General features: G+C 43.7%; 2 protein-coding genes across 2 annotated transcripts in view; one reads left to right on the plus strand and one right to left on the minus strand.

The window, feature by feature from the left end:
- The window catches only part of LOC135103895 (uncharacterized), a 19,168-nt gene extending 12,072 nt beyond the window's left edge, over positions 1-7,096 (minus strand). Inside the window, exons 1-4 of the mRNA XM_064010823.1 lie at positions 7,008-7,096; positions 6,056-6,188; positions 4,676-4,726; positions 4,062-4,199 (exon numbers count right to left, since the gene is read on the minus strand). Coding sequence (XP_063866893.1) covers positions 4,062-4,199; positions 4,676-4,726; positions 6,056-6,188; positions 7,008-7,096 — 411 coding nt within the window. The remainder of the gene's footprint in view (positions 1-4,061; positions 4,200-4,675; positions 4,727-6,055; positions 6,189-7,007) is intronic.
- A 432-nt stretch (positions 7,097-7,528) lies between these two features.
- Positions 7,529-10,098, plus strand: LOC135103329 (adhesive plaque matrix protein-like). The gene is made up of 3 exons (XM_064009352.1): positions 7,529-7,625; positions 9,263-9,409; positions 9,623-10,098. The coding sequence occupies exons 1-3, from the start codon at positions 7,614-7,616 to the stop codon at positions 9,932-9,934; spliced, it is 471 nt and encodes a 156-aa protein (XP_063865422.1). The 5' UTR covers positions 7,529-7,613; the 3' UTR covers positions 9,935-10,098.
- The last annotated feature ends 2,672 nt before the right edge of the window (positions 10,099-12,770 follow it).

Here is a 12,770-nt window from a genome sequence, read left to right on the forward strand (position 1 = left end):
GATCCTAAGAATTTTGCTTACATCTCCCTTGTTATAACCCTTATACCACTTAAAGACTTCTATCAGGTCCCCTCTTAACCTACGTCTCTCTAGAGAATGTAAATTTAACCGCTTCAACCTCGCTTCGTAAGGAATACTCCTCATCCCCTGTATCCTTTTAGTCATTCTCCTCTGTACGAGTACTGATTCTAATAGACCTATATCTTTCCTGTAATGTGGGGACCAGAACTGCACAGCGTAGTCTAGATGAGGTCTGACCAGCGCCAAGTATAACTTTAATATTACTTCCGGCCTTCTACTTTTAACACTCCTAAAAATGAATCCTAGTACCCTATTTGCCTTGTTTCTGGCTTCTATGCATTGTTTCCCTAGACGGAGTTCAGAGCTAACTATAACTCCTAAATCTTTCTCGTACCCTGTACCTACCAGAGTTTGGGTGTTTAATGTGTACCTATTGTGTGGGTTTCCTCTACCTACGCTAAGCACTTTGCATTTACTGATATTAAATTGCATTTGCCATCTATCCGTCCATTCATTCATTCTATCTAAGTCTGTCTGCAAGGCGATGGCATCCGCTTCTGACCTAATTAATCTACCTATCTTTGTGTCATCCGCAAATTTACTAACATCGCTACTAATTCCACTATCCAAGTCATTGATATATATTAGAAATAATAATGGCCCTAATACTGATCCCTGTGGCACCCCACTAATGACATGACCCCATTCGGATTTCGAGCCGTTTATTAGCACTCTCTGTCGCCTGTTACCAAGCCATGACCCTATCCAACCTAACACCTTCCCATCTATCCCGTGCGCCCTAACCTTTCTCAGGAGCCTTTGATGGGGCACCTTGTCGAATGCTTTACTAAAGTCCAGATATAAGATATCATAACTATCACCATTATCTACTGCCTCGTACACCTTACTGTAAAAACTTAACAAGTTTGTCAGGCAAGACTTCCCCTTCGTGAGAGAGAGAGAGAGAGAGAGAGAGAGAGAGAGAGAGAGAGAGAGAGAGAGAGAGAGAGAGAGAGAGAGAGAACACACACACACACACACACACACACACACACACACACACACACACACGTACAGAGAAAAAAGTATGAATCATTTAAACAAGAGTGAATGAAATGGAATCCGGCTTGAGCTTGTTGTTGGCTGCGAGTTGCGAAGTCTGCTACTCTGCGTGATTGGCTGTGACGTGTGTGTGTGTGTGTGTGACGCGTGTGTATGTGTGTGTGTGTGTGTGTGTAGAGGAAGAAAAACTAATTAGAACTGATGATGAGCGATAAAAGAGCATTCAGAATTGGATTAGGAAATTATATCATATACTAAGTAGTTATGTTGTTTAACTGATTAGTGTACATATGTGTGTTTAAATGTGTGTGTATTGTTGCTTGTTTATCTGTCTGTATGTATCTCATTCCTTCCTTCCTTCCTTCCCTCTCTTTCTCTCCATGTAAATAACTAGCATGTCCATCTGTCTGTTTGTATATCTAAATGCATGTGTACCGATCAGTCTATTGCCTAGCCTAACCTGTCTATCTCAGTCCATTAGTAAGTTACCTGTCAACTCACTACCGTCAACTCCAACATTCATCTGTCTATTGTTGAGTGAAGGGTGACGGAGGTTGGACGGGATGACATTAACTGGATTGACTGTTTGCTTGATTGAGAAAGAAAAAAGAAATAAAGAAAGCGACGAAACGATGGAAAAGTAATATATATGAAATGCAGTATGTGTGTGTGTGTGTGTGAAAGGAGGTGAGTAGAGTCAAGATAGGAGTTGTTAGCGAGGGAAGTGATGAGGGCAGACGAGGGAGATAATTGTTGTGTGTGGCAATTACTGTGGTCGTCCCCTCACTCACTCCCCGCCACGCCCTGAGAGAGAGAGAGAGAGAGAGAGAGAGAGAGAGAGAGAGAGAGAGAGAGAGAGAATATTACCTTTCCATTACAAGCTAAACCGTGAAAAAGAAAACTATAAATAACATACAGAAAAAAAGACAAACCAAATACTTATATAAAACTAACAATACACTCCTTTTATAGTTAATTTTTATTCGTACTAGCTCTAAGAGGAATGTTCCCATCCCCCCGTACAACCTTGTCCTCACATGCAGCGTGCGAGCAATGCGGTAAAACACTTCTTGCCTTCAGTTCCTCCTTCCTTGGTGCAGGACAGCGTGTGCGGTGATGCTTCCTTGTGGGGTGACCGAGAACCGTGTGGTGTAGATAAAGAGCTGGCAGTAATGGTGGTAGTGGTAGTGGTGGTGGTGGTGATAGCGATACGGTTACAACACTACTACTGCTGCTGCTACTGCTGCTACTGCTGCTGCTGCTACTACTACTACTACTACTACTACTACTACTACTACTACTACTACTACTACTACTACTACTACTACTTCTACTACATATACTATTCTACTACCACTACTACTACAACAACAATAACTACTACTACTACTACTACTACTACTACTACTACTACTACTACTACTACTACTACTACTACTATTACTACTACTACTGCTGCTACCACAAAGAGTTGAGAAGACGAGTAAGGGAAGACGTAAGACAGATATTCTCAGGCAGACTCAAAGAAAGCGCATTCTTTCATGGATCGTCTTTCCTCGAGTAGATATAAAAACAAATGCTATCATGTTGCAAGCGACTGCTCTCTCTCTCTCTCTCTCTCAATAGGTCGGCAATAACAATAATAATTGAAAAAGAAAAGAAATGACTATGTTTATATGATGGGAGGAGGTACTGACGGAGGAGGAAGAAGAGGAAGGAGAGGAGGACGAAGAGGACGAGGAAGAGGAGGAGGAGGAGGAGGAGGAGGAGGAGGAGGAGGAGGGGGTGGTGATTGTGACGGAGGGAGAAAGGAAGGGGGGGAATACACTGATCTGTGACCCCGTTACCTAACTCCCTCCCTTACCTCCCCTTCATTTTCCTCTCTTCCCACCGCCTTGTCTCCTCTCTGCATCTCCTCCTCCTCCTCCTCCTCCTCCTCCTCCTCTTTCTCTTCCTCCTCCTCCTTCTCCTCTTCCTCCTTTTCCTCCTTCCTCCTCCTCTATAGTTATCTTCTCTATTATTTCCTATTTTATTTTGTTGTTGTTTTTTGTTGCTTCTATTACGTCTGTTCCTTTCTTTTCTGCATTTTCTCCTCCTCCACCTCCTCCTCTATAATCCTCCTTCTTATTCTTCTTGTTTTGTTTGGTTCTGTTCGTTGGTTCTTTGTTGTTGTTCTTATTGTTCGCTTATACTTTTTTTTTTACTTGTGGATCTTCTTGTACTACTACTACTACTACTACTACTACTACTACTACTACTACTACTACTACTGCTACTACTATTACTACTATTACTGTTGTTACTACTGTTGTTTCCTTTCTATCCTCCTCCTCTTCTTTCTCCTCCTCGAGTTACATCACGCATGGGTGGAGGTAATGGTAGGTTAATGGTAATCGACGACTGCAAGACATCGTGACCTCATGATAGCTGCCTTAGTGCTCTCTCTCTCTCTCTCTCTCTCTCTCTCTCTCTCTCTCTCTCTCTCTCTCTCTCTCTGACTTGCCATACACGATGCTTTTATCTTTTCTTATATTTTTTTTTATTGATATTAAATTGTGAAGATTCTTTGGTATCACTCAAATTTCAAAACATCAACAGAGCTTTATGCCCAGTGAGTGAAACGTCTGAAAATGATCAGCGATTCTAGATAGGTATATAGGAGAGGAAAGGCTGTGCTGAGTTTGAATTAGGTTTCTTTATCTAATGTAACCTTACCTATCCTGTCATAACATTAGCTAACTTAGTCTAGTTTAATCCAATCTACGTAACTTTACCAACACAAAGGAAGCAAAAGTAGCTGATTTTCATGTGATCTCTCTAAGAAACGCACGAGGAAGGAGAGAGGACATGACAGATACACACTCTTACTTGGTAACGAAAATGTTGGAGAGACCGAAATTACAACATACGTAGAAGAAAAAGAAAGACGAAGAAAAGAATAAAAGTAAGCAAGAAAGAAAGAAATACCTTAAACACACCATACTACAGTATATAGTTGAGCCGGAGGGCAAGTGTTTGGCGAGCAGCGGAGTGCAGAGGCGTGGCGTGTCGGGGCCGGGCTGTGGCGGGCCTGCTAGTGAAGTGTCGAGGAGAGCCAGGCATGAGGGAGAGCAAGCCTACACAGCACAAGGCAGTCATTTGGGGCTGGTGTAGAGGCGTCTGGTCAAGTGCCTGTGGCTGTATGGGTGGGGCGGATGCAAGAACAAAAAAAAAAAAAAAAAAAAAAATAGAGGAAAGAAAAAGAGAAAATAGGGAGGCTGCGAGAGGCCAGTTGACCTACACGAGGCAACTTCCGAGCACTTGACCCTGTGGATGCTAATGATGGTATGACTTGTTACTTATCAGAGTGGTTATTAGGTGATCCTAATGAGCAAAAATAGACCTACAGGTATTTAAAGGTCTGAAATACTTGTTCTTTCCTTCAACTGAACTCCGTGGTGTCCTTCAGAAATACTTCAAACATGCACCAGTTTTTATTTTTTATTTATTTTTTTTTTATTTGAGAAGTGATACCTCCCATATACTTAACACTTACCATCTGTCACTACCATCCATAAATCCATCCAAACTCTCCTTGAAGCTCATATCATACCACTTTCTTCCTGAGGATCATATTCTGAAACACTCCTGCGCCGCACTTCCACTGCATTCAAAAGAATCTACTTGAAGTTGCACGGGTATTTAAGGGTGTTTTTATAGTTTGAGTCACAGATCAACAGAATTCTTATATTGTTAATGGGAGAAGCACTCTTGAAAGCCCGACAAATCACCTCTGTGGTCTTTGAAAATAGTCGTGATGAGAGAGCAAATCGTTTCAGAATACGGGCCTAAAGTCCTCTAGTGATCCACAAGCCTGTTTACATGTAGGGTGTGCAGGGCGTGGCTTAAGTAGCGGGGTGTGTCACGGTAACTAGTAGATGTCATGGGTGTAGAGTACTAGAAAACAGAGTATTTACTAACGTGACCTTCCCTGGTGACCGTGTCGAGGGCGTGCCGGTGCTTAGGGGGCAACTTTCATGAGTGTGGAAACGCGTCGCGGCTTCCGAGGCGGGCCACGCTAAATGATACAGAACGAACATGTAATTGGTGGGTAACTCTCACGGTGCGGCCTGAGTAACGCTGGGGGAAGCCTCACTTTTGACGGTGGAGTGTTGCATGTGCTGAGGGAGGGAAAAAATATGCAAAAATACGTAGTGAAAAATGCGTAATGAAATGGGAAGACTCGTGGTGAATGTAAAGGAAATGAAATGCGACAAAAGTTTAGGTACACACACACACACACACACACACACACACACACACACACACACACACACACACACATACACACACACACACACACACACACACATACACACTTTCAAGCCAGCGTAGCGTGATAGCGATGCGAGATCCGTTGTCACCACTAGCAAAATCACCACCACCACCATCACCACCACCACAGCTGCGTAATGGTGGTGTTGTATGTGTAAGGAAAGCAGACCATATTCCTCCTCCTCCTCTTCCTTCTCTTAGGTCTTCCTCTCCTTCTCCTGCGGGTAGATCCATCTCCAGCATCCTCCTTCCCACGAATTCCTCGTCTCTCTTCTTGACGTGCCTAAACCAGCTCAGTCTTGCCTCTTTAGCTTGGTCCCTAAACCGGCGTACATGTGTTGTGTCACTGATGTATACGTTACTGATTTTGTACATCCTTGTCCTCTTCTCGACGTACTCCTCATCTCTCTTTTTGATACGAGCAGACCACCTCAGCCTCGCCTCTCTACCTTTGTTCCCAAACCGACGTACATGTGTCGTGCCTCTCTCTCTGATGTTTACGTTACTGATTTTATCCAGCCTTGTTACTCTTAAAGAAAAGCATGAATTCACAACAGGGAAATGAGCAACCTCCTTCAATCTCGTCTCTCTGTTGCCTGTCCATTTCAGGCCACCCCAGCAGAAGCGGTCTCCTCTTCCCTCTCCCGGCATCCCTCACGCCGATTTCAGCACCACCGGTTAGGAAACTTCCCACGCGGTGCCATGTGGGGTTGGGGGTGCGGTACCTGAGGCCAAGGGTGCGGTGGTAGGTAGGCCTTGTGTGGTGGCGGTAACGGCATGGCAAGAGAGTGCTGATAGGCAGACGGTGATAGCGTGACAAGGGCGAGGTAGTAAGAAAGCCACGTGGTGACGGGGTGACAAGGGAGTGTCGATAAGTATTAATTGAGGTATGGTATTGATAATGGGATGAAAATATAATGAAAATAAAGCGTCGTATCGCAAGTAACAAGAGAAATGATGGCAGAATAACGTGTCCGCTAAAGAATACTAATAAAAAGATGACAGGATGAAAAGAATGAAAATAATTCTAAAATGACAGGATGAAAAACAGCATGAAGAAAGATAACACCACATGGAATTATAGAAAGGAGGAAAAATAAGTTGAAAATTGTAACATGATATCACCGCAAAATCAAAAGAACATGATAAAAAATAGCTATACAAACGATGACACCATTTGCATATAAAAAATAAATAAAAATAAAACAAAACATAGCCAAGCCGTCATATATCGTTAATTAAGATACTGACAAGTTAAAGATAAAAACAATGTGATACTCAAACAATAAAATGAGGAACAGCTAGACGAAAAAAAATAAATAAAAAATAGAAGAAAAATAAAACTAACTAGGTCAGCGTAGATCATTAATAAAAAAAAGCTGATAAGTTAAAGATAAAATATCATGAAGTAAAAACAATAAGACGAGGGACGACCTGACAAAAGAAAAAAAAAAGAGAAAAAGAAAAAAGAATTCAGTAAAACTAACTAGGCCAGAGTCGATCGTTAGTGAAAAAGGCTGGCAAGTGAAAAATCTATTAAAAACAATGTGAGGAGAAGACAATAGGATGAGGAACAGGTAGACAAAGCGTTTCTCTCACGGGAACCTCACCTGGGCACGCCTGCCACTATAATTAGGGGCCGGGGAGGCGTTACCTGGCCGAAGCGAGGGTGAGGGGTGAAGAAGGGGGAAGGCACCATGATGAAGGAGGCTGGCAGGCACCGGGAGAGAAACGCCGCCTCTTCCTTCCTTTCCCTTCCTTCCCCTTCTCCTCTTCTACATCGTCTTCCCCTCCCATCTCATCCTCTCTGTCTTGTTGCAAAGCTTTCCTCACCCCTCCTCCTCCTCCTCCTTCTCATTGTCGCTAATCTCATGTGTGTGTGTATGTATGTGTGTGTGTGTGTGTGTGTGTGTGTTTGTGTGTGTGTGTGTGTGTGTGTGTGTGTGTGTGTGTGTGTGTGTGTGTGTGTGTGTGTGTGTGTGTGTGTGTGTGTGTGTGTGTGTGTGTGTGTGTTTGTCTGTCCGTTTGTTTCCTTCTCCTCTTTCCTTGAATTCCACGTCCTTTCCTCTCTCTCTCTCTCTCTCTCACCGGTGACCTTGGCAGTGGGGGAGGGGGTGAGGGCGGGCGGAAAGTGAAGGTACGGGCGACAAGTTTACTATATAAGCAGCGGGCACCCTCACTGCGGCACTCCTTCCCTCGAGCTGCGCAACCCCGACATGTCTCTCAAGGTATAAACTCATTCACTCACTCACTCACTCACTCACTCACTCACTCACTTTTTGCTTTTCTACCTTTCGACTCCATTTACTCCTTCCTTACTAACTTATTCACTCACCATTTTTCTTCCCATCTTCCTTATTTTTTCTTCCCTCCTTCCTTCCGTACTTACTTATTGTTTTTCTGCCTTTCGGTTCCCTTCCTTCCTTCCTTCCTTACTAACTTTTCGCTCAGCCCCTTCATTTCCTTTCTTCCTTCCTTCCTTCTTTACTTTCTCACGAGTCTTTTGCTCCTACTTGGCTCCTTTTCCTCAGTTACTTAGCCAATCTCTCTTTCTTTTTCTGTATTTAATTTGTATTCATTTCATTTAATTTTTCCCCTTGCCTTTCTTAAGCTCTCCCTTTCTCCTCTTCATGCGCTCGTCACTGGCAGCATATTCTTTTATTCATGCTCTTCACCTCATGTTTCTGACTGTCTTGTTCTTCCCTCGTGTGTTTTTATCAGTCATCTTACCTTTACTTTTAACCATTTATTCATTTCTTATGTCTTCTACACCGGGTGAGTTCAAAAGGTTTTCATTCTACCACATCTTCACCCTCATACATTTCATCATACTGCTGCATCTCCCGCCATCAACTCTCGATATTCTTGAGTTTATTGCATTGCGTATTCACTTGTTAAATGAATGCCTTACATATTCATCGGCACCTCTGCACAGTTCTTCTTCCTACTAACTTTTCTCTCCCTCTTTTGTTCACCTTATAGGCAAGAGAGTTAGTCGTTATCTCATTCGTTCATTTTCATTGGTTAAGCACTTGAACAACCAAGCTTCCTTCCTTTTTTTATTTTTTCGTTCGCTCATCCTCCACATTGCACTATTTCAAGAGATTCTTAAGTAACTTGTAAGGAAAACTGTCTTTGGTCTTTTATGCGTTTGGCTTTTTATTTTCTGCTTTTTCTTTTTATATTTTGTTTGAATATGCATTTCTTTTGGTGTCATGTCCTTTTCAAACTCACTAGTTCTTTATCTTAGGGCGTATGGCTTCTTTGTTGCGGCGTTTAGAATCTTCTAAACAGTATTTCTCTTGGGGTTTTATGTTCATGTTTCCATCTAACTAGTTTTATCTCCTGTTCAATATTCTTCACAACTGATGATCCCTCACTACATCTTCCCTTTGTTGATGGAATCCTGTGCCTTCACTCCTCGTACCCTCATCAGATACGTCCCACCTCACGCCTCCCTGCTCCTCTTTCCACTTCTCGTATCTCTCAAGCATTCCACTTATGTTCTCACTCTCCAGTTTCCCTCTCAAACCCCCCGTGCTCACAACACCCTGCTGTTCTTATTACGCTCCTCCCCAGTCATGTGCGCGGCTCATTATTCTGTTTTTTATGTCCCCGACTCTGTTATTTTTCAGATCTCACTCATTTTTCCCTCCAGTTCATATTCCAGGCTTAAATTACACTCCCTCCCAGTCCTCATTCATCTCTGCTCCCTATGTTTCTGTGTTTTCCTCTTGTGTTTGCCACAGACTTGACTTTCTCTCCTTTGCATTTACTCTTTGTCACCGTGGAGTCGCTTTCAAGGTCCCTCCAGGCTTAACTTGTCTGCGTCGCCTCTGCCCACCACAGTCTTGCTCTTCTACAGGTTATTGTTTTGGCGTGTGTGGCGGCTTGTGCCCTGGCAGACCGCCGCCCTTCCTACCACGCCCCCGACCCATACGCCCCTCCCCCACCCCCACCACCGAGATACTCTCCACCGGCCTCCTACGGCAAGGCTCCTGAGTACCCCACGGTGAGTGCTTAATGACAGCACGTGACGTAACGCTAGGGTGTCATTTGTGTCCCACTCTTGTCCCGCCTCATGTGCCCTCAAGATTCATCTAGCATGGTAGTTTTTTTTTTGTCTCGCCCACTCTTGTCTCTCGGCGTGTGAAGGGTGACTGTCCTCCTTTGTGCGTCTGGCGGCTGTCTGCCAGTATCTTAACTTACCCAAACATCCACACAGGCTCCTCCCAAGTACACGTACAACTATGGAGTGTCTGACGACTACTCCGGTGCCAACTTCGGCCACTCCGAGAGCCGCGATGGCTACAAGACCGAGGGCAGCTACACCGTGAACCTCCCCGACGGCCGCAAGCAGATCGTCACCTACGTGGACAACGGCGACGGTCTGGAGGCCCAAGTGACGTACGAGGGTGAGGCACAGTACCCTGAATACAAACCAGAACCTAAGTACAAGCCTGAGCCGAAGTACAAGCCCGCCCCAGTGTACCAGCCCGCCCCTGCATACGGCGCTCCTCCCTCCTACCGGTCCTAAGCCCGTCGCAACGCCCACACTCCCCTAGCACCGTTCCTACCTTGCTCTTGACGTTCTCCGCCCGGCACCCGCCCGCCACCACCCTAGGACTCCGCGGGCTCCTGACTAATTTTGTTTTGTATTTGTTGTGCCAAAGTCATGGAGAAATAAACTGAAAGCGAGAACCATAACTCTCAGGACCCCAAATGGTTACTGCTTATTACAATGGTCATCTGTGTTTATGTACCGTACTTTTTTTAGTTTGGGATAATTATTAGTTGACAGTGTAGCGGAAAAACCTTTACAGCCACTTTCTACCTTCTTTCCCAGCGGTGACTGTTGCCTCTCACGCCGCGGCTTTCCTTCCTCCCCGTCGCTGTGACTCATGCGGACTTTTTTCTGCCTCCTTCGCTCCTTCCCTCTGTGTGTGTGTGTGTGTGTGTATGTGTGTGTGTGTTTCTTTGCTCCCATCCTTCGCTGCTTCGACTATGTGACTTGCGGCAGAATGATAATAATGAAAATAATAACAATAATAATAATAATAATAATAATAATAATAATAATAATGATAATAGTAATAATAAGAAGAAGAAAAAATTTTTTTGCGTGACTCTACTACTACTACTACTACTACTATTACTACTACTATTATCACTACCACCACTACCACCAACACCACCACCACCACCACCACCACCACCAACACTTCCTACATACGCACACACGCACACACACACGGACAAGGAGAAAATATAATAACCACTTCTTATAACATCTGTCTACGGAAAGAATGGAAATTACTTACTGTTTGGCGAGTGGAGAGAGAGAGAGAGAGAGAGAGAGAGAGAGAGAGAGAGAGAGAGAGAGAGAGAGAGAGAGAGAGAGAGAGAGAGAGAGAGAAGAGAAGAAAATGACGTGTGAGGGAGGGAGGGAGGGAGGGAGGGTTAGACAAGGACGTGAGACAAGAAAATAATGAGAGAGAAAAAAACAGAGAACTACAGACAAAGAAAATGGAAACAAGTACGAAATGAAAGAAGAAAGAAAGAAGAAAATATGAAAAGTAACTAAAGATAATGTGAAATGAAAGAAGTAAAATAAGAAAGAGAAAAAGGGAGCTATAGTCAAAGAAAACGAGAGAGAGGTAGAGGAGGGAGAAGGTTTGGAAAAAAAGAGAGATGATAGGGAGAGAAGAGGTGCATCTGTGTGGGTGTGTGCTGGTGGTGGGTGGTGGGTGTGGGTGACCGCATGCACGCCCACCCAGCTGCCGCCCACACGTGTGACATATGGCCGGGAAAGGAGGAAAGTCTCTCTGGTGAGGGAAGTAAGGAGGAGAATGAAGGGGAAGAGAGTGATGATGATGTTGCAATGGATGTAAAAATAAAAAATAGATAATAGTAAAGGTACATAAAACTGTGTAATTTGCTCACACACACACACACACACACACACACACACACACACACACACACACACACACACACACACACACACTCTCCAGTAGTAGATTTTTGTATTTCCTTCAAGTTAAAAAAAAAATTATAAGCATCACTTTTCGTATGATTTCTATATATTTTTTCTTCTTCGTGCTTCTCTCTCTTCTTGTGTGTTAGTTTTGTGTTTGTTTTCACATAATTTTCTCCCGCAACCCTTAGCTTTAGAATTATGTGGAATGAGACTTATATTTGTACTTTAAATGTTCTGTCAGCTTCCAATGATCTGTTCTAAAGACGGAAAAATGTCACACGAAAAATTACTAACACCTGTGAGCTGTTGTGAACGTGAGGTATTTCCCAGACCACCTCACCACCTCGGGTGTAGGACGATTTGGCCACGGATGATTTGCCCACGGACAATTTGGCCACGGGATGTCACCGTAGGACGTTTTGGCCACGGGAACTTCCCAAGGTGGACGTTTTGGCCATGAAACATATTTACTGTAATATATATTATATTTTGTATTATTTACATATTTTCACAATTATTATTAATATTCGTATTTATTATATTTTCACAATTATTATTAATATTCGTATTTATTATATTTTCTAAGTGAGACAGAAGTGAAGCTTCAATTTACAGGCGTTCATAATGTGTTATGGGATTGAGATTAAAAGAGTGAAGCTTCAGTTTACCTAACCTAACCTAACCTAACCTAACCTAACCTAACCTAACCTAAAAAATTATCAAGAATTGCAGACACGACTCCACAATCTTGTACTCGACCTGAACGAAGGCAAGAAGACCATTGGAGAATTCCTTCGTGGCATAAGTCATAACCTTAGAGGTGGTCAGCCAAATGTGTAGCCCTTTTAAATACATTCATGAATATTTTGTTCTTATTTTTAATTTTAAATAATTTTAGTACATTTTTAATAACAGAACAGATTAGAGAACTTTTTTGGATAATAAAACAGACTAAAGATCTTTTCCTTTACTTAATAAGCAAGCTACTAAGTGCAATAGATTCCTAGTATTTTCTCCCGTGGCCAAAATGTCCTACCCACCGTGGCCAAAACGTCCTAGGGTGACATCCCGTGGCCAAATCGTCCGTGGCCAAATCGTCCGTGGCCAAATTGTCCGGATTCCCACCACCTCACCCCCATCAACCCAGCAGCCCGTCAGCCACCTCCACACCCTCAAGCTGTCGCTGTGACCCCGCCGTGCCGCCCTCGTCACGCATCCATCATCGTGACACTTACACGGCCCCGCAACAAGTATTATTCCTCTCATACACCTCACCGTGTTGCCTCAGAACGCTTCATTCCCTTGCATTCTCCTCCGGCCATGCCACAGGCACCAGCAGCCAACTACTACCTCGTGTTCCTGTCTTTCTGGCTCTTACGCCGCTAAGCGCATC

Source organism: Scylla paramamosain, chromosome 9 (assembly GCF_035594125.1).
Source record: "Scylla paramamosain isolate STU-SP2022 chromosome 9, ASM3559412v1, whole genome shotgun sequence".
In the NCBI taxonomy this organism is placed as follows: Eukaryota; Metazoa; Arthropoda; class Malacostraca; order Decapoda; family Portunidae; genus Scylla; species Scylla paramamosain.